The 22,345-nt window shown below is 38.7% G+C and overlaps 1 protein-coding gene across 4 annotated transcripts in view; it reads left to right on the top strand.

The window, feature by feature from the left end:
- Nucleotides 1–5,533: 5,533 nt before the first annotated feature.
- Nucleotides 5,534–22,345, top strand: part of NAMPT (nicotinamide phosphoribosyltransferase) — a 43,087-nt gene continuing 26,275 nt past the window's right edge. Inside the window, exons 1-5 of one of the 4 annotated variants that reach the window (XM_084974667.1) lie at nucleotides 5,534–5,949; nucleotides 6,579–6,825; nucleotides 15,287–15,443; nucleotides 17,157–17,260; nucleotides 19,295–19,423. In XM_084974667.1, the coding sequence (XP_084830793.1) occupies nucleotides 5,906–5,949; nucleotides 6,579–6,825; nucleotides 15,287–15,443; nucleotides 17,157–17,260; nucleotides 19,295–19,423 (681 nt within the window). In that variant the 5' untranslated portion in view covers nucleotides 5,534–5,905. 4 annotated transcript variants of the gene reach the window in all.

The raw sequence follows: 22,345 nt of genomic DNA, 5'->3' as shown, positions 1-22,345 counted from the left end.
AATGTCTGTGAAATATAAGCATTGGATCTTCCAGATCGTATGTCCAGAGTGTCAATGCCACACAAACTGAGGAAAGAAAGTAGAGATGGGAGGTGCAGATGTCCTTTGGAGGGAAAGGAGAGCAATATTGTGATAGCTGGAAAAGGGGGGTAGGGTCTTTGGTTTTAAGATGGGAGAGACTGAATATGAATATGTTTGTATGCCAAGAAGTCAGCAGAAAGGGGCCATGTGAAGTTCAGAAGAGAGAATGGTGATGACTAAGGAAATGGACCTAGGGAAATTGCGGGGGGGGGAACAAGAACTGACTCCATAGCACAGGTAAGGGAGGTTAACCTGGGGCAGAAGAAAGGGCACCTCGTACCCTGAGCTGGAGAAAAAGAAAATGTGTAGGGAGGCCTTTATCTTGTCAGGATAAACCTGGTTAGGCTGCAGTAACAACCTCCAAAAACATCCTGGTTTACAACAAGAAAGGTTGATGTCTCACTCACACTACGTATCCAGTGCCAATCAGTTCTGATTCTGTTCCGTGTTGTCCACATTTCAGGATTTAGGCTTGTAGCTCAGCCCCTATCTGGAACACTGCAGTCTTGGTGACAGAAAGAAAAGAGAGAATAGCAGCCATACCTGAGTTCTTTTTTTTTTTTTTTTTTTTTTGTCTTTTTGCCATTTCTTGGGCCGCTCCCATGGCATATGGAGGTTATGGAGTCGAATCAGAGCCGTAGCCACCAGCCTATGCCAGAGCCACAGCAACTCAGGATCCAAGCCGCGTCTGCAACCTACAACACAGCTCATAGCAAGGCTGGATCCTCAACCCACTGAGCAAGGCCAGGGATCGAACCCACAACCCCATGGTTCCTAGTTGGATTTGTTAACCACTGAGCCACAACAGGAACTCCCATACATGAGTTCTTAAAGCTCCTGTGGGGAAGTGATGCACATCAGTCTAGTTCACATTTCATGGCTAAAGCAACTCCCAGGATCCAATAGAAGGGACAAGGGATGCAGAAGAGGGACTTGGAGTATGGATGAACAATGCAACAGAGAGGGGCTTTGAATATGGGCAAAGAATACAATCTACCACAAGGGCCCATCCTGCATTTGGTGGTGATAGAAAAGAGCTCCATTCAGTCAATAAATATTTACTAACTCCCTCTTATATGCTTGGCACTAGAGTTGACTCTGAGAATCAACCTCTAAATAAGAAAAACCTCTGCTCTCATAGCAGTTATAGTATAGGGAGTCCCCACTGATAGCCTTGCTTTTTCTTACTGACATAGGGGACTCTATCATCTGCTAAGAGGGAGGGAGTTGTTTGGGTGTATGGAGTTTGAAGAGAAAAGTAAACACTTTAAAAAACTGCTGAGCAAAATGGGAAAGAATGCTGAATGGGGGGAATAAAAGGATTGCCAGTCAGCATCATACTGTCTGGCTCTTGATGGCAGATTCATGGCTGTGTGATGTTTCCTTTTGGTGCTCAGCAGCCTGGATGGTCCAAGGATTAAAAAAAAAAAAAAAAAAAAAAAGAACAATCTGGGACCAGCTAGGAAATAAGGAGCCAGAGATGATATTGGCAGTGGAAGGAATGGGGCTGGGTCTAGATAAAGAGGAAAGTAAAGTCATATGGGCAAATGCCAGGCAACAAAGCTCTAGGAGCAGACTGAGTCAACTAGAAAGGCAGGATATATTGACCAGAAAAGGCAAGGCTGAAATTTAAGGTTTCACAGGTGGAGCACTTCCTGATACAGAATAAATCTAGGGTGTGGACTTTGGGTGGGGGCTGGCTGATCTTTATCCAGGCCTTGACTGTTCCTCGGAAGTTGTTCCTGCACTTACGGATCATATCCGTAAGCAGTTTTATCTTGCCTATACAATCCAGTGCTGAATATACCGGGGATAATGAATTAACTGCTTATATTGTTTTGTCTCCCCCCCAACTCTAAAGCGCATTCCCTTCATAGCTGCTTTGGCAAAGAACCAAGGACAGGAGTTCCAGTCGTGGAGCAGTGGTTAATGAATCCAACTAGGAACCATGAGGTTGCAGGTTTGATCCCTGGCCTTGCTCAGTGGGTTAAGGATCCAGCGTTGCCGTGAGCTGTGATGTGGGTCCCAGATGAGGCTCAGATCCCGCGTTGCTGTGGCTGTGGCATAGGCCAGTGGCTACAGCTCCAATTAGACCCCTAGCCTTGGAACCTCCATATGCCGCAGGAGCGGCTCAAGAAAACGCAAAAAGACAAAAAAAAAAAAAAAGAAAAAGAAAAGAACCAAGGACAAATATGACAAATGTGACAAAAGAAATCTTTTTGAAGTCTCCATGCTTCTTTGTACATTACTATGCATATACTAGGTGTTTATAACTTCCTATCAAACTGAATCATATTGGAATGAATGGATTCCTTTTTCTGCTTCTATTCAATAGTAGGAAACTCCTTTTGACACTGGGTTTCTGTAAATGTTCAGCAACTTCAGCAACTATCCTTTCCCCGAGGAGAGCAAAATGGTGTTCACCTCCAACTCCTGTAAAGTACATGGGAAAAATAAAACATGGAAATGGAAATGTAAGAAAACAGGAAGGGAAAAAAGGGGGAAATGACTTTAAGTGATTTCAAGAAAGCCAGTCTTTATTTCATTTTCTCGAGGTGTATTTTCTACACAACAAAATCACTAATTTAAAGTATAGAATTCAATATGTCTGACATATGCAGACAGCTGTATAATTACTACCACATATATCACTTCCTTCACCCCTAAACCTTTCCTTACAGCGCTTTGCAGTCAATCTGCTTCCCTTAGCCTTAGCCTCTGACAATCATGGATCTGCTTTATTTTATACTAGTTTGGCCTTTCTAGAATTTTCTATAAATGAAAACATATCGCGTGTAGGCTTTCATGGTTAGCTTTTTCAAGAAAACAAATCTTTTGTTGAAGATATGAAAGAAGCTTATAGGTTAGGAAAAGCAAGGAAAATAATAATAAGATTCATCAGTCCAAGTGCCCTTCGACTTTGGCTTTATCCTGAATACTAATTCCCAAGAAAAAAAATGAGTTTTATGTGTTAGTTATAGTTTTCTAAAACTCATGGAAAATAAATACATAATAAAATGTTTAAAATGTTTACCTACGGAATTCCCTGGTGATCTAGTGGTTAGGACTTGGCACCTTCACCATTGCAGCCCAGATTCAATCCTTGTCTGAGAACTAAGATCCTACATCAAGCTGCTGCAGGCCTTGGCCAAAAATAAATAAATAAAATGCTTATCTGAGTACCACTGCTATGCCCCTCATATTACTATCAGCGATAAGTACCCCTCTCAGGAAAACACTGCATGAAAAGATCTAGACAATCTTTCATAATTCTAACAGTTTCATTCTCTGTCACTGATTTTGGCCATTGAGTCTTAAAGTGGCCACCAGCAAAATGTATGAGTAATTATGACATCTAAATCTCTCTATACATAGCAACATAACATGTACACCAAGTAAATAGTTGGTCAGGAGAGTGTAGCGTAGTCAGACCACAAGGACACCACAGAAAGTGTACCAGGACATTTCCAAATGGAATGTCTATGAACAAGCACTGTTATGTGTGCTAATTCTTCCTGTACATGGGTCACATTTACTCTATCACTTCTACACTTTAAGACAGACTCAGCCGTTTTCTGCATGTCTCTATGTGGTTGTAGAGGACCCAGCAAACTGAGTCATTAAAGAGTGTTTCAGGCCTGGGCAGCAAGGATAATCAGACTCACGAAGACCCCTATCTTTCTGTAGATGAGACCTTTCCCTCAGGAAATTAGAACTCTTGGGCATCCCCAAAGGGTCCTGTTAGTTTGAATAGGAAAAAGGTTTAAGTACCTCCTTTAAATTTGTCTTTGTGACATTGTTGCTGCTTGGTAAGGCTTGAGAAAGTTATGAAGGGTGACAGGGGTTGTCAGTTCCTGCACCTTCTGCTCCAGTGTTTTTACACTGAGGTGAACTCAGGTCTGATTAGAATATCCGAGGGAACTTTGAAATACACGGTGTACCAAAGGTTGTCTGGAAGGGTGTGTGGAAACAGGAATGGAACAGTAACACCCACTTTGATCAGTGTATGAGTCGAAGGCCGTTCATAGCATGCTGGGGGAAATAAACAAGGAGCTGGAACCCAATTCACCCTGCTTGACTGGATGTTTGGTAGGAATGGCAAACTAATCCAGAACTTTGAATAAAGTGAGGGGGCCCATGTGAATCTTTGTATTTGTCATCATTTGTCATGTCGTGGGGACCTAGGAAAAACAATTTCTCAGATCTTTTACAAGCTATGAGATAAACATGCTAAATGCGAGCTGTTAAATTGTCTTTTAGGGGAGGCCATTTCAAAATGAAATCTTGACTTTATATTTGGTGATAATTTCATAGTACTAAATATTAACTAACTCAAAGCTGGTCCTGCTCAACCATGTAGTTACATACAGAGCATGCCTAATTCTATCTTAAACCAGTGGTGATTTTCTATTGGTAATATGACCTCATTTTCCTCTTTAAGGGCTTAAGCTGTTAATATGAGTGCAGGCCTTACTACTGTTTCTGTGTTTAATAAGCAATGTCAGTGTAATAGAAATATTTTTACTTGTACTGTATTAAGCTTTTTCACCTTAAAACTGTAAATTCAACTCAAAGACTGGGAGTTGAAATTTCATTTTGCTTTAAAAACAAAAAACAAAACCCCAAAAATACTACCATAAACAAAGCCCACTTTGTAATCAGAATCCTATTTTTTCCCCTATATGAAGCAGCATAGAACAAGAGTCAGTTATACATACATGGATTCCAGGAAGCTAAGCAAAACGCATTTGTCATTTAAGTAGATTATAGAAAGTTTCAATGAATGAAGAAAAAAGGTACCACATTAAAAGGAGCAAAACGATCATTTTTCTTTGAATTGTACCGGTTGAAGTAATGTAACAAAATCTCCCTAAATATTTTTAATTATTTAAATATTTTCAAAAGTAATTTTCCCTAGTAAACACAGGTAAGGTCAACCCAAAAAGCCTCGTCTGTTTTAAACTTTGTTGTTGAAAATAATCCTAAATGCATTAGAATTATTCACTACCTTGGTGAGTTCCCAGGGATTTCTCACCACTTCTGTGATCTTTGCCTGTAAGGGGTCCACCTATGGATGGAGGCGACTGTCAGCAATGTGTACTGACTCCAAGACATCGTCTGAACTGAAGTTGCTTTTAATTGAATCGGTCTCTTTTCGGATGATGAATTTCTCTTCATTCACAGCCTCCACACCCCCCCACCGCATAAAATGAGACTTCCACTAGCTTGAACTACAATCTATAAAGTTCTTCCAATTTTCATTAAATTCCCTTTCCCCAGCAACTTCTATCTTGTAAAACCTAAATCTAAAAAAATAAAATAAAAACACAAGCAGCTGCTGATCCCAGAGACAAAGGGAATCTTGGTTTTACTCAAAAATACAACCACGTATGAGAACTGCGCAAATGGATGGTTTGCCTTTGGATGAAGTCATCCGACGTCGTTTCACTTCGTTTTTTGCTTTTTTTTTCCAAGTTGCCAACCCGTTTCCCAAGATTGAGCAATTATAATGATAAAAGTCAGTCTCGCACCTTGTCAAAGACTTGGCCCTTTGCCGTATACTTCTCAGCAATATTAGATTCAGCGAGTTCTTATCCTCTCATTATCTGTGAGGACTGAATTCAGCCCCCAACTTTGGGCGCAGGCTATTTTATCGGGGAAAGTCAAAACCTCCCCAAGAGGATCAAAGGGCTCAGCCACTGAGCCGGAGGAAAGCGAGGGCGATGCGTCAGATTATAAAGCGGCTCCTCAGCTCTTTTTATTCCTCACTTCAGCTGTTCAGATTTTAAAGAGAGGGTTAGGAGGACCAGAAGGGACACAAGGGATGGAGGCAAAAGGTTCCATCCTTAATCCAAGCCAGAGACAAAGGTGAGTAACTGCGCGAGGGGAACGGGAAGATGAGCAGAGGGAGGCTCCTCGGCCCCCAGCCGGGTGGCGTGACTTCAGGAGGACTCTGAAAAAAGGGCCAGGACTGGGTAGGACAGGAATGTGCCAGCGGGACAGGCGAACCGGCTAATCGCAAGAGTGGCGAGCCTGGGAACGCCCCCTCCCGGCCCCGCCCCGCTGCGCGGGGCCGAGAGACGTAAGCCAGGCGGGCGCCGGGGTCACGGGCCAGGGCAGCCCCGCAGCCTCAGGCTTCCCGGGGTGGGCGTTTCCGAGAAAGAGCGCGTGCCTCACGTCCTCCCCGCCCAGCCCCGCCCCCTGCACGCTGCGCACGCGCGGCCGCGCCCCGCCCCTAGCGTCCCCGCCGGGGCGATGGGGCGGGGGCGGGGAACCGGGGTGAGGAGATCGCCGGAGTCCCCTGAGTGTGAGTGCGCTACCGCCTCCGCCGCCGCTCCGACACTGCCGCCACCCTCACCGCGTCACGGCTCCCAGGCCCGCCCTCCTCTGGCCCCTCCTCCCCGCTCCGTTTTCCCCTCCACTCCCCCTCCCCCTCCGACCGAGCGGTGACTTAAGCAACGGAGCGCGGTGAAGCCCATTTTTCTCCTTCCTCGCAGCCGCGCCGGGCAGCCCGCGGCGCGTGGCCCCCACACTCCGGCCCGAGATGAATGCTGCGGCAGAAGCCGAATTCAACATCCTCCTGGCCACCGACTCGTACAAGGTAGAGGCTCGAGGCGGGGGCAGGTGACGGAGGAAGAGAGGGCGCGTCGGGGACGAGCGCGGGGCGGGGTGTCGGGGCTGGGGTCGTGGCGCGAGGCGGCCCCAAGGGAAGGCGCGGACGGCGGTGGCGGCGGGACCGGGCAGGTGAGGCTGGCGCCGCAGTGGCGAGGAGGTGGAGGGAGGAGGGATGGAGGGATGGACGGCAGGAGGCGGGGCCTGGGGGTGCGTGGTCGGAGGTGCGCGGCGAGGGGCTGAGGCTGGCCCGGGCCGGTGCCGCGCGCCCGCCGCCGGGGGCTCGTGCGGGTTCTGCGGGCGGGCGGGCAGGCTGGGGCGTCACCGGCTGAGCGCACGCCTTCCCCAGGAGCGCGGCCTTTTGGCCCCGGGCCGGGGAGGGCAGGGCCGGCCTGGGCGAGGGCTCGCTGGAGGAGCCGGGTCAGTTAGGTAACGGCCCCTAGGGTTCTGCCGTAGAGACCGGGAACGAGGTTTGAGAAGTGGGGTTTCCCCCGCTGAGGTGTGTCGTGTGAGCCCACCCCCTAAGTGGGAAGGTACGTCCCTTTCCAAGGAAGGGGTGGGCCAGGTTCTTCAGGGGTGCGGGAGCAGCCAGCCACGTTCCTCTGCCTGTGGCTCGGGCGCAGAGGACACTTAGCTATCAGTCTCTGGTCACCCTGATGGATTCCCCCTTCCCACTCCTCTGGGCTCCGTTTCAAACTTCTTTGCTGCTGGTAATCACTCATGCTTCGTATATCCCCTGTTGCGAAAGCCAATCTGCCATTATCCCATTAGGACCACTGCAGGATTTCTGTGAAAAAGAAAGTGAAACACAAGTAGTTAAATGAACTGTAGTTAACCCTAGAGAACTTGTTGAGGGAAAAGCGGCACAACCTTGTGTTACTAAACCTATTGGACCCTTGCACGTATAGCTACCTCGTTTTATTTGAAGCTCATGTACATTAGTAAAAAGGGAAGAGTGATTAGAGACAAATCCGGCAAATGGTTTTTCCCCTAGTATCCAAATTATATGAAGTAAACTGGACTATACTTTGCTGAGAAATTTTGTTAGTCAGGACACCTAAAAGATGAGCTGTCAGCTTGGAAACCCCACTTTCGTAAAATAAATTTTAGTTTTTACTGTGAACAGCACGAGAGTTCAGAATATAGTGATTAAAGCATGACGTTTTTAGTTTGGGGTTTTGTGATTTTGTTGCTTTGGGTTTTTGGGTTTTTTTTTTTTTAATTCCAATAAAGTATTTTGGAGAATCCCATTTTACTTAAGTTTTATATTGTTTTCTTTCCAGCTGATTTAATATTCTACTTGTGATAATTTAGATGGATTAGAACCAAGTTTCTTTAACAAGTGGTCTTTTAAATGGACTTTTGAAGTGGAATTCTACACAATTGCCAGGAGATCATAGAGGTTTACTTATGCTCTTTTTGTCACTTAGTTCATTCATAGTATTTTGAGTATTTTTAGAATGGTCTCATTCATAGTTTTCCAGGACCTCATTAACTAAATCTTTAAAATCATTTTCAAATTTTTTAATGTAGTAACTTATGATTTTGCTGAAAACGGGAAATGTAAACTGAGATTGATTGGTCCAACTTTTAAAAACAAAGCAGAGTGCAAGCTTTTTTAGTTTGTAGTCCCTCTAGCGTGAAGTTTTCTATTCTGCTAGCAAGGCATACTTACCTGCACTATTAGAATTTTCTTTTTTTTCTTCTTTTTTTTTCTTTTTAGGGCCTCATCCATGGCGTATGGAGGTTCCCAGGCTAGGGGTCCAGTCAAGCTACAGCTGCTAACCTACACCACAGCCACAGCAATATCACATCCGAACCGCGTCGGTGACCTACACCACAGCTCACACAATGCCAGATCCTTAACCCGCTGAGTGAGGCCAGGGATGCAACCCACAGCCTCATGGTTCCTAGTCAGATTCATTTCTGCTGCACCACGACGGGAACTCCAGAATTTACATCTTTTTAATAAAGTTTATTCCTGTCCATTTTCAGTTCACATTGGTGTGTTTGTCCCCTTTCTACTTCAGAACCTTTTTAGGACATTTTTACCTTAATAAGAAATTTCATAACCCCCTCCCCAAATTTCCTCAGGAGGATTTGTTCAGGTTGATATGTCTTATACCAGTGGCTTAGAGCAGTACAGTAAGATAGATTGTGTATTTCATGCTCACAATTTAGTCTTTACGTTTCATTTTCCTTACATTTTTAGTGGTCCTTATAGCCTATTTATCATTTTTGCCTTTTTATCTTCTTAGATGAAGACGGGACAGAAATGGTAATCTTGAGTCTAGAAGGAGTGAAATTACTTTTATTTGTACATTACATGAGAATGTTACATATATGTCCTTATCAGTACTTATAAACTATTGGCCAATTAAAATAGGGAGCCAGTAGCTTTAGATATGTACCTGGAAGAGAGCAGAATATTGTTGATTTCTTTTTTCTAGAACTGAAGAAAGGATCATTGGCTGTCTAGGCACCAAGAATGGTGTTTTGCAAATAGGTGGAATAGTGTCCAAGCACATGACTACATGTTGGGATTTCGTTTTCACCTGTATCCTTTCCAGAAGGTTTAGGACAATTTGAACCAAAATATATATTCATTTCTGTAATTTCATACTTTATTATGCATTTTGATGAACTAGAAAATAGGTAAATGTAGTTGTTCTGTTTTCATCCTGGGTTCTTAATACAAATTTTAAAAACAGATACAATCCTAAGAGGTAATCATTTATATTTTCAGAATGATTTAAAGCAAAATTATCTACTGGGTTTTATTTACATTGTGCTAAGCCAGCTAGAGAAAGGTGGTGCATTTAGGCTGGCCTTAACCATTGCAGTGCATAAAAAGCATTTAGAACACTTGGTAAAGGAAACAGGGCATTTTTTTCACTTCTCTCTGGGATAACCATCAATTAGTTTCCAAATAACTGTGGATCATTAAAAGATTCATTCAGTTCCATTGTTCTTTCCCTTTCTATGTAGATAAACTACAGCAGAGAATAGTTTTCAACATTTCTTAACATTTTACCTGTTAGTAGATTAAAATAGAAGATGCCAATTTGGTCCTTGTGGGAAAAATAATATATATAGTGCATGAAAGTAATCCATAAGCAATTTACAGTTTTAACCACGTCACATGTTAGTTGAAATGTGCTGTCCAGTGTGGGTTGCTTCTCAAAAGGTCATTTGTAAACTGGTTATCTGGACCTCAGCACATTTTAATCCATTAATTTAATAAATGTCGGAAACCTATTCAGTATTATAAAAGACGAAAGATGTCCTTTACAGTCTAGGATGGGTAAAAGTTGAGTTCAGAAGTTAAAAAAGACTATAATTTACAGTGATGAAGCACCCAAGGCACCTTTTTTAAAAAAAAGAGTTTGCTTCCTCATTAGTGGCAGAATAACGAATCTTAAGTTTGGGTTCTTTGGAGGAAAAGATTTAGAGATAGATGAAAATCATCTTATGGGCAAGTTAGTCCTGCTGGGGATTTTAGCTGCCCAGTGTCTTCCTCTGAGCTGTTCCTATTTTTCATAGTAGCTTCTCTTTCACCACTTCTGAACACATACTCAAGTATCATCACAGCTGCTCCCATGGCAGCCTGAGCCTTGTGAGAATTGTGGTCCTGCTGCATTTTGTATGTCTGAAAGTACCTGTGTATTCTTAGGATGCAGTTTTTCCAGTAACTTTTATGTTACAAATTATACGGAGACCTCACGCAACAGAAACAAAATCTGAATCATGAATATATCTCATAGGAAGATTGTTTTAGTCAGTAAGAAATGTAGTGTATCTTGCAAAACAAAAATATTAGAAGCTGGTGTACTTTTTGTCAGTTGATGAAATCTCTCTTAAAGGTGTGGCAGAAAAAACATACAAGTTGCCAAGAACTCTGTACCAAAAGGTTTAAGGGAAGAGGCAAGCATAATTATGGCTGGTTTTGAAATTTCTCCCCTTCCTCAGGATAATATAATCCAAAAATCCTGAAATTGTATTTTGAAGTTATTATTGCTTCAAAAGCCAAATAGTGGAGTTCCCTTGTGGCTCAGCAGCTTAAGGACCCAGCATTGTCACTGCTATGGCTTAGGTCACTGCTGTGCTGCAGGTTCCATCTCCAGCTCTGGAACTTGTTCATGCCACAGGCACAGCCGAAAAGAAAAAAAAAAAAGCCAAATAGCAATGAATTATTTTCTGTGGCAACAGAAGTTCAGGGCTTGAGCAATCTTGAATAGATTGAAAAGAAGAAAGAATCAGTTGTGATTTTTGCTATTTCTAGCACATTACCTTTGAAGAGGCAGAGTCCTAGCCAGTATAAGTGCCTCTTACTAGTGCCCTTAGATATTACATAGATGACATAGCTTAGTTTGTGACCTTGGGTCAGTTACTCCATGTTCTCTTATATACATGTGATGTTGTTAAAATACTAGCTTCAGGTGGTTTCTTCACGATTATAACTGCAAAAACAGTTGAGTAGTAGTTGCCTTTGTTCATTGATCCTATAGCGGGAGAAAGGCTCTTGGGAAGACATCACATTAACCTTATAGGAAATCTAGCACAGCTCAGGGGAGAATTATACTTTGCTCTCACAGAAATATTCTGTGCAATTTAAATATTTCTCATACTTCTCTTTAATTGTCATACAAAGGTATTTAACCTTGGGATTGCAGGTTTTAGAAGCTTATCTTTTTCATGAAGTAAATCAATCACATAACTAACTGTGAAGTTAAGTTTTATTAGAAGAGCTCCATTTTCCTGGGTGCCTCTCTTCTTTACCACACATATGTTTATGTACTGGCAGTGCTTTGTTAGCTGCAGGAAGGCTATGCAGTTTAGGAAACATTTTTGGGGTAATGTTTGCTGAGGATATTATGAGAAACTTGTGATTTTATTTTCATCTTATAAATAACTTTAAATTGTACGATCATTTTCTCTAGTAATGGAAGTCAAAGCAATGAGGTAAAATAATTAATGTGATTTAAGAGCTCCCTTTTTGTAGTTCACTTTAATTTCGAACATTATGAAACTTTTTGTTAGTATTCGTTTAGCGTGTTTAAAACTAAGCTCTTGATTTCATTACCCAGTCCTTCTGTGGCTTTCCCCATCTCAGTAAAGAGCACTGTTATTCATCCAGTTGCTTAAGCTAAAAATCCAGGAGACATCCTTAACTCCTTCTTCTTTTTATCCCCCCTCATCACTCTGTCACCCTACTTCTCCAAAGATACTGAGCCAGTCTCTCACTTAACCTAGTCTTGGGCAATATAGCCTCTTAACTGATGCTTCTGTGTCCACTCTGGTCACCCTGTAATCCATTCTCCACCTCTACCAGGCTGAACCTTGTCAAATATAAATCAGATCATACTCCAGCTTAAAGCATACGGATGGCTTCCCATTGCGCTTGATGTAAAATTCAGGCGCCTCAGCAGCCTGTGGGCCTTACAAAATCTTGTCCGTACATCTGTGTGACCTTACCATGTACCTCCTTCCCCTCCTCATTCTCTCAGCACCTACCACAGTGGTCTTCATTCTGTTCTATCCCTGAAGTCAAGATTGTTTCCTGTCTCTTTATTATTTAGATCTTGTCCACATGTCACTATCTCAGAGGAGCCTTCCTGACCTTCCATGTAAAGTAGTCTCCCAGGGCCCCTTTAGTCCATCTTTTTTTTTTTTTTTTTCTTTCAATTTTTCATAGCATCCATCAGGCTCTGAAATTATTTTGTTTATGTATTAGTTGTTTCTCTTTGACCTCTTAGCCCTTGACTGGCCTTGTGAGAATAGGGACCATGTCAGTCAATTTTACTTACTCATCATCAGCATCTGAAACAGTACCTGATACACAGTAGATACAGAGTATATATTTGTGAATGAATGAACTATTTATAGCAATTTATTGATTTAAATTTCTGTTATATCATCTAATTTTCTGATGAAAGTTCCAAGGGTTCAGAGTGACTAGCAGAAAGTAAGATGAAGATGACAGTGAACCTTGCAAAACTAGAAAATATATTGGCTATATTCTTAGAATAATATTTACTTTGTTTAAAAACTTTTTCCCATTAAAACATTGTGTATATGCCAATATAAATAGGTTTGAATATATTATTTTTTTCCTCTATAAATATATTGGGTGTTAGTAGTTGGTTCATAGTAAATTATGTTTCATAGTTAATTGCCGGAGGGTTTGCCTTAGATGACTTAGATTCTTTAGCTTAATTCTAAAAGTTATCTTAAGTTTCTCCACAAAGAAGATTTTAGAAGTCATACTTCATTTCTAATTAACCCTAGACAATCTTGTATTTTAAATAATGTTTTTCAGAGGCATAGTGAATATTTATGCAAAGGCCTTAAGTCCCAGTAATGAAGGAACACAGCTGAATAAAGCTTTAAAATTATAGACCTGTATAATTATCATCCAGAACAGGAACTGAACTTTTAGTATACTTTTAGACCAAAATGGAGTTAAAAAAGCTCAGGGACATTTCCATTCTGCTTTTGACTGCTTGGTCTACTCAGAAGGTGAAAATAATTCATTTGCTTTCTAACACTTTTGAATCTGATATAGAAAACGTAAATTTATAAAGATGCACCTTTAAGTAACTGAAATAAAGAAGGTCAGACCATTGAAGAGTCACAGTCATGAATCGGATTTCCTTTATTCAAATTTTACCTCATTATAGTTGACTCTTCTTCCACCTCACTGCTCATTCCCACTAAGGGAGTTGGAGTTATTTAGATTATAAACTGGACATTTTCGTTTTTATGTGCATCTTGGGTACATTTTCAGGTGGAGATATCTTTTTCTAATCAGTTTTAACTATTTAAGAATAGTTGAAGTAGTAGCCATTTGTTACTATAGTAACATTCATATATATGTTTAGGTCATGTATAGATTTTAGTGAATTGGCTAGTAGATTTAATTGCTCTGGATTCTGTATAGCTATTTCACTTAGCTACTTGTTAAATCTTAAACTTACAGTGGTATGAGTCTCTGGGTTCTAACTTTAAAAAACTGACATACTTCTAGATTGTTTTCTGGTTTTGTGTTTTTACTACCCCTGTAGCATATGGAAGTTCCTACTCCAGGGTTAGAATCTAAGGTGCTATACCATAACCTATGGTAACCTATTCCATATCTGTGACAATGCTAGATCCTTAATCCACTGTGCTGAGCTGGGGATAAACCCGTGCCTCAGCAGCAACCCAGGCTGCTGTAGAGACAGTGCCAGATCCTTAACCTGCTGTGTTACAGCAGGAACTCCTACTTCTAGGTTTTGATAAGGCCTTCCTATACCTTGTAATATAGTAGATATTTGTTGTACCTGAGCAAAACAGAAAGTTCGAACTCTCTTACCTGACTTAGGCAGTCAGACCACATATTAACGTAAAGGTTCACCTCCAAGATTACCTATGAGCAGAATCAGGGTGCTATTTTTATAGAGTTGCAGGTTGATTCTATTGGAAAAGAAACATATTTTAAACCATTTGTGACTTTTTTTCCTGTGTTCATTTAAAAAATTTTGTACTCAGCCACAAAGATTCTTTAGGTTAAAGCCGGGTTTTACTAGGATTGAGATTGTCCAGCCAAACAAGGAAAACATTAGTTGTCCTAAACTTGAGATCAGAGCTGTACAGGAATAATGGTTTATGTTCATAGTGGTCATTCATGAAACTTGGTCTGCAAAGATTTATTCCATCATTACCCTGACCCACCACGCTATCCTTAAGCTTTAAGGCATCATTATTCTTATTCTTTCAAATGGGAAAATAAAAACACTATTCTTCAGTTATGTTTTATTAGTAAAATGTTTTAACCTTATTGAAATATAATAAAATTCAAATTATGAAAACACTCACATTTTTTTTCCTTAAAACAAAAACAGACAAATTTTCGACAGTGGCTCTTAACCAAATTCATGGAAAAGAACTTGGTGGTAAAACCTCTTCATATTTTTAAATACACAAGGATTTAATGTTGCATTGTATAGGCATTTGTTTCCCAATTCAGAGCTAATTTGAAAGAAAGAAAGATTACAAAACAGGATTTTTCCCCCCAATCCTGCTTTTGCTTCCATCTAGGCTTTTGCAGTGTCACCATGAAGACTAGAAGGGATCATTTTCAGTACCTCTTTCAGTCGTGGAAAGTCATTGATTATTGACTTGTCAATGTTCCACATTTAGATAGTAAAAGTACCAAATTCTGCTTTCCATTCATTCTTTTATAGCATGTTTATCCCCTCCAGGCAGCTGCTTCTCTCTTTCCCAGTGAAGACTGTTCCCCAAGAGTACATGAGACACCTTTTTTTTGTATTTTTTCCCCAAGTGTCCTGCTTAGAGACCTTGTATTTTCTTAAGTTCAGTCTATTTGTAAAATTTAATACTCTCCTGCAGATTTGAATTTAAGACACTGAACTATTAAAACCATCTTAATAAGTATGATACTTGCTTTTTATTCTTTATAGCCAAGAAAAGAAGCTGATCAGTAGAAATAAATATAGTTTCTCTGGTTCTAAATAATTTCAAGCTCTTTTTGTTGTAATTTATATTCCATTCTTCTGGTGTTTTCTAACTCATGTATTTCTCTTTCATATAGGTTACTCATTATAAACAGTACCCACCCAACACAAGCAAAGTTTATTCCTACTTTGAATGCCGTGAAAAGAAGACAGAAAACTCCAAAATAAGGAAAGTGAAATATGAGGAAACAGTATTTTATGGGTTGCAGTACATTCTTAATAAGTACTTAAAAGGTATTATTTTTCCTAATACATTTAAAATGCTGATTCTATATACCTCTTAATAGTTTTTCTCCTATATTGTTATATTCTATTCGAAGTAACCTTTTGAATAGTCTAATTTTGTCATTTAATTACTTTAACTAGACGTTCTTTGGAATTTTTAGAAATTTTTAATTTGAAAGCATTAAATCTTATAATTTGATATATGTGTTTGGTGGTCAGATATGAGGAAGATTTTTCTGAAACTGAGAAGTTTGGGAATGAATTTAGAAAAGTAAATAATTTCTGACGCTAATCTGGTTTGTTAATGGACTTTAGTCATTAGTTCAAAATAAACAATTTGTTACTGACCTAGGAACTCATTTTGTCGTGGCTCAGTGGTTTAACTAACCCGACTAGTATCCATGAGGACACTGTTTTGATTCCTGGCCTCATTCAGTGGGTTAAGGATCTGGCGTTGCCATGAGCTGTGGTGTAGGTCACAGACACGGCCCAGATCCCACATTGCTGTGGCTGTGGTGTAGGCTGGCAGCTACAGCTCCGATTGGACCCCTAGCCTGGGAACCTCCATATGGTGCTGGTGCAGCCCTAAAAAGACAAAAGCCAAAAAAAATAATAATAATAAAAGAATTATGCTTTCAATTATAATTAGAATGTTTCTGATTTTCAGTTTTACCTTCAAGACCTGTTTTTCAAAACAACTTGGTAACAGTGGACTTAGTCTCAAATGCATTTTAAAGCAGGGGAAAAAAACCCCAAATAATTTCTGTGCTTCTTTGAAAATCTAATCTTTCTAATCTATTTTGTGATGGTATTTTGAGGGAAAAAGTTTCCAAAGTTGTTACACATTTTGGAAAATTCCGTCTCTAACCTTTTCAGCGAAAAGTAATCTCAGAATTGAATCCTGATTAAGTTGAATTTTATGCACATAATCACCTTCTATGACCTTGGCAGTTTTAAGATCAGACAGTTCAGATGTGTTATATTATTGAAAACACACATGGATATCAAAAGTACTTTTTGCAACAAGATTAGCCAAGATATTTTAAATGAGTTTGCTAGTGATCTTATATAAAGTTACCAAAGACTGATGTCACACTTCAGTTTTCGATAGCTAAAAAAACTTTATAAAATGTTAATTTATTATTGATTATAGCTAAAATATATTAATTGTCTATTGTAGGCCAGCATTATTTTAAATGCTTTAGTTCATATGTCTTAACTTAGTCCTTACAACCACTTTGTAAGTAGGCACTCTACTATTACCTCATTTTACAAATAAATCAACTAAAAGTGTATTTGGGGGGCAAAAGAATTTCAAAAATAATTGGATTATCAACCCCAGAGATTTCCTTTATGAATAAAGTGAGCAGGTTCACCTGTCAGGCTTACTCTTAAATCTGAAGACTGTATAAATTAATAATAGAGGTTTTTTTTTAAATCTCTAGAATTTAATTTATTACGGTGATTTTAAAAAAGTAGTAATTGTGAAATAATTTCTTCTACTGTAAATCTGCTTTTCAAATAAATTGACGTTTATTAGCTAGGAAGTGCAAATTCCTTTTATGGCTGTGCTGTTGACTCTCGGGTGAATCATTTAACCTCTCAGTTCTTGTTTTTTAATCCATAGAATGGGTGAAATAGCTGGAGACGTTAATCCTATGACAACTCAGCAACTCACATCATGCCTTTAGAAATGTAAACAGGAGATGTTTATCCTTTTAGGTAAAGTAGTGACCAAAGAGAAGATCCAAGAAGCCAAAGAGGTGTACAAAGAGCATTTCCAAGATGATGTCTTTAATGAAAAGGGATGGAACTACATTCTTGAGGTAAAAAATTGTTTCATGTTTTGATCTATGTATTTTGGTTTTGCTTTTAGTTCAAAATTTCTTGCTGTGGAATTTGAATAGAAGATTAGACTATACAGTTGATCCTTGAACATCACAGGTTTGAACTGCACGGTCCACTTAACCGTGGAGTTTTTTCAATAGTAAGTACTACAGTGCAACACAATCTGGTGCGTCGAGTCTGCAGATGTGGAACTGTAGTTATAGAGGGCCGACTATATGTGAATTTTTGACTGTGTGGAGGGTGGGCACCCCTAAACTCTTGTTCAGGGGCCAACTATAATTACAACTCTTCTGTCTGGTGACAAATCGTGAGTATCTAGAATCTATAGCAAGTCAAAGTAATTTGTTGTAATGTATTATAATTTTAATAACTAGCATTTTTCAGAAAGGAGATTTAATCCTTTCTTTGAAAATATAATTAAGAGAGGGCATGGTTATTTGGCACTCTGAAAATTTAAGTCTTTTCTTGATTGTACATTGTCTAAGGAAATGGATGTTATGAGTCTATCACTACACAATAATTCTAGGAAATTTCTCTTACTGAATAGTTAGAATGATTTGGTGCAGATCTATAAAATTAACTTTCATTCTTTTTTGTACTATAATATTCCTATCTAACATGTTTGGATTCATTACTTAAACCTTTGGACCTCTAAAGACATGGAAATTGAGTTATAAGAGTTGAATGTCCCCTAATGGGTTCCTTTATAAAAATAGGTTGGGAATGGGATCTCCTGGCATCTTACCATGTTAAGTGTTAATTAATTTATATCTTAAAAATGCATGTCTTTTTCATTGTAAACTATCAAACACAAAGTAATTAGAAATACTTCAATTTTCATGTTTATATCATAATATTGAATTTTACTATTTGGTAATGATGGGTCTTTGAAGAAGTTGGGTCAGCATATCTGCTAGTTCTCTTGTATCTTAAGTAAGGTCAGTAAGATCTGTTGGCTAACTCCTGCACTTAACTCATTTGGTTTGTTGTAAGGAAAATAATTTTAGGCAAGTTAGGTGTTGTGCTTATTAATATAATTCTCTGTGGTCAGGGTGGTAAATCTTTTTATTTTATATTCAGGGAATCTTAGGGATTCGTAGATTCTCTAGAGAAAATCTTGTGTAACCCCCTTTTACAAGCATAGAGGCTGAGGCCTCGAGATTCTGAATCACTTACCTTGTCTCCTACCTGCTTTTGCATCCAAGCTAGGATTTTAAGGCATTATTCTTTCTGATCTATCATGAGTTTTCTTTTATCTAGTTACCTTGTCCCAAATCACATAAACTACTAGGATTTCTGAAACAACCTACTACCTTCCTAGCCAAAAAAGTTAGCCAAAGCTTTTAACTTTTAAAGAAGGGAGACATAATTAAAGATCTAGTAACATAACATGTAGCCATTGTATCTTCAACCTCATTTTGAAGAGAATTATTGCACTTAGATATTGGTTGCCAAAGCTCTAGAAAGTGTCCTTAGCAATGGTCTGTCTACTACCAAAATGGTGTTGGGTCTACTGCCAGCGTAAAGAGAAAGCACTGTTTAAGAGTCTTCTACTGGTAGGGAGTTCTCTTTTTTCCATTGGTTCATTTTATTTTGCTCCCTTATTTTATCTTTCAGCCTTTAGCCCTTTCTCTTATTAAAATGACCTACTCAGAAGAAAGATAGTGCTCTTGAAATATGCTGGAGTATATCTTTTTTTTTTGAAAGAATAGGAAAACTATTTTTTTGTTTTCATCAGTTTAAAATTATCTGTATCTTTGATAAATGTTCTTAGCAGAAGTACTTTGACAGCAGAAATTTAAAAATTGACACTAGTACTAAATGGTTAATCATTTTAGCTAATTTTATTTCAGAGGATAAGGATGTTCTGACCAGTTTACTAGCAATATAATATCTCCAGTTGTAATTTTTATGGCAGTAAGTTTAGCTTCTATAAAATGTAAAGAATCTTATTTAAACAGGTAATGCATACTATCTGTTAAATGAATAATTTCATTATTGTTTCTTACCAGAAATACGATGGGCATCTTCCAATAGAGGTAAAAGCTGTTCCTGAGGGCTCTGTCATTCCCAGAGGAAATGTTCTCTTCACAGTGGAAAACACAGATCCAGAGTGTTACTGGCTTACAAATTGGATTGAGGTGAATTGTTTTGTTTTGTTTTGCTTTTCATTCTTATTTAACATTGATTGTAGATGTAAAAACCCTTCAACTGGGATTCTAGTTTAAAAATTCCTGCTAATAAAGTATGTAATCTCCTACAATTTAATAACCTTTCCAGGCCTCAGTTTCCTCACCTCTAAAATGATAGTTGGACTAAATAATTGTTAAATTTCCTTCCAGTAATATCTAAAAGATTTTAAAATCAAATTGTTGGAGTTCTCTTATGGTACAGTGGGTTAAGGATCTGGCATCACTGCAGTGGATGATGTCGCTGCTGTGGTGTGGGTTCAATCCCCTGGCCAGGGAACTTCGACGTGCCACACAGCCAAAAAATAAAAAAATTAAAATAAAATTGTTACAAATTATTACTGCTAAAGCTTGATTGGCCTCCATCTTATTTGTTGCAATCCTAAACATATACTGTCATGGAGAAATATTATAAAATAGCACAGGTATATTTTTAGTAACTAAGACATTTTATGGATATTGTTTCAGTTATACTAAAGGAATTTTGTCCAAATTTTAAATTATCATTTTCTTTCTAATCAGTTTAGGGCCTAGACCCTACCACCTGGTATTTCACATCTAAATTCAAGATTCACTGATAGTTTTAATTTCTAAGCCCCAAAGGAGGCTACCTTGCAGTATACATAGACTCTGAGTGTATATTGCAAGGCTTTTGTTTGTTTTGCTTGTATCTATACTTAAGCAATCTTATGTTTTCACAGCCTCATAGTTTTGATATTAATAATCTAATTAGCTTATAAATAGCTTAAATTTTTATCTGTAAGAGGAAATATCCTAGGAAGGGACAATAGAAATGTCACCCCCCTATCTGAGAGGTGTTTACTTACTGCTGAGTACTCTTTATCTTAGCATATTGGCTAAACTGATTTCTTATATTATAAAATAATACATTTGAGGTTCATTTATAAAGACTGGAAAATGTTTAGAAAAGCTAAGGGTCAGAAATACGTTTGAAATACATTTTTGTTAGGTCAATAGGAAATTTAAATCTTTCTTTTTTTAGACTCTTGATTAACCATTAACTAATAATAATAAGCCTAACAGGCTCTGAAAATTGAATAATTAAGTAAAATAAAGATTTAAAATAGTTTACTACTGTGTCTTAAAACTTTGAATCAACTGTGAACTCAGAGTAAAAGAAAACATATCTTATTGTTAAACAATTGTCATACTGTTTTATTAGCAGATATTTTGAGGGAATTGCATTATAAAAAAGACTAGAAGATGGGAGTTCCCATTGTGGCTCACTGGGTTATGAATGCCACTAGATCCATGAGGATATGGGTTTGATCCCTGACCTCACTCAGTGGGTCAAGGATCTGGCGTTGCCATGAGCTATGGTGTAGGCCGCTCGGATGCCATGTTGCTATGGCTGTGGCCTAGGTCGGCAGCTGCAGCTCTGGTTTGTCCCCTAGCCTGGGAACTTCCATTTGCCATGGGTGCGGCCCTAGAAAGATTAGAGGAGTTCTTAGCCACATTACCTAGTGTATCTTTTACCTTCCATACTAAAAGACCCCAAAAAGATAAATCTTACTGTGAAAATTATCATCTGTGAATAACTTTTCCAGTTTTTTTGGGGGGGGGTTCTGATTGAGGATTTAGTCATTGAGTACTCTTCCCTTGTGTTGAATTGAACTTTCATAAAGCAGATATTTATGGGCACAGGGAACTAGTTCCAAGTCCACCTTGTTTTTCACGTGTTTTTCTTTATCCTCTCCAGAAAGTGAAAGACACTAGCCTTAAAGTTTTTTTGTAAGAAACCTGTTTTTATAATCATTGTTTTGTTGTATTTCACTAAAAAGCCATCAAGTGAAAAAAGCTACGTGTGAATTTCCTAGCCATACTTTGTCAGCAAATATAAAAAATATTTTAATTAAAAAGTTATTAAACACAAAATCTGAGACAGATGTTGAAGAAACAGAAGTTCCCTGTTTTCATTTGCTTACTGAGTTTAACTTATCATATATTTTATTTTAAATAGTGTTAAGTTCTGGGTAGGTATTTTTATCTAAAGCACAAGAATACAAGTTTTGAAACAGTCCCTGTCTGATAGATCCTATATTTTATAAAAAATTGGATTTACTCTAAATATGCTTCCTCAGAGTCATTCTTTGCCTCTTTCATGGGTTTTGTGCGGAGCTAGAGGAGGTTCATCTTCCTCTTATCTATCCACCAGACTTGTTCCTTAAAAAATTTGAAGACTTTCTTCAGGAAATATGATGTAAAACATTTTAAATAATAGTACTAAGTTATAGTTCTTCTGATTCCCTCTCCCAGTGTATGTGCAACATCATTAATAATATTCTTTGTTATTCGCCATATACTGAATTTCGAAACACACTAAAATTGTTGCTTATCAGTTTCAATATTGGTGCTAGAAGAAACCTTAGTGCTCAAATCAGATTTCAAAACATGTTTAAGACAGCCTAAGGCTTCTGCAAATGTGCCTTAGACTTAGGAGGGACAGAGGAATGAGCACATTGGGCTAAACTTAACTGTCTTTTCCAACCATAAAACATAACTTTTTTGGCTATTGAAAAGAAAAGATGACTTTGATAACTATTACATTGATCAAATGCCCTCATTTCACAGATGAGGAAATTGAGCCTGAGAGGTAAACGGACTAGTTAACAGAGTAGGTCTGGTCTCCTTTCTACTCTACCACACCATCTTTAAAATTCCTTACCCTGCGCAGTAACATTATAATGAACACTTCTTAAATGAAATTTGTAGGTTCATTTACTTTAAAGGCTTGGCTTTTAGCTAAAAATTTTATCTTGATTTGTGTGGGCAAATTGCTGTTTTGGAAGTTTCCAACAAGGCCTACTTTATTAGACCTTGGATTAACCCAAACTAACTTGCCTTTTTTTCCCT

Source organism: Sus scrofa, chromosome 9, assembly GCF_054392235.1.
Source record: "Sus scrofa isolate SSC_HxYL_T2T_F1_AM1 chromosome 9, Sscrofa_HxYL_maternal_Yorkshire_Landrace_v2.0, whole genome shotgun sequence".
Classification (NCBI taxonomy): domain Eukaryota; kingdom Metazoa; phylum Chordata; class Mammalia; order Artiodactyla; family Suidae; genus Sus; species Sus scrofa.
The sequence above is the reverse complement of the archived record's forward strand: the minus strand, read 5'-3'. Positions and strand labels throughout refer to the sequence as shown.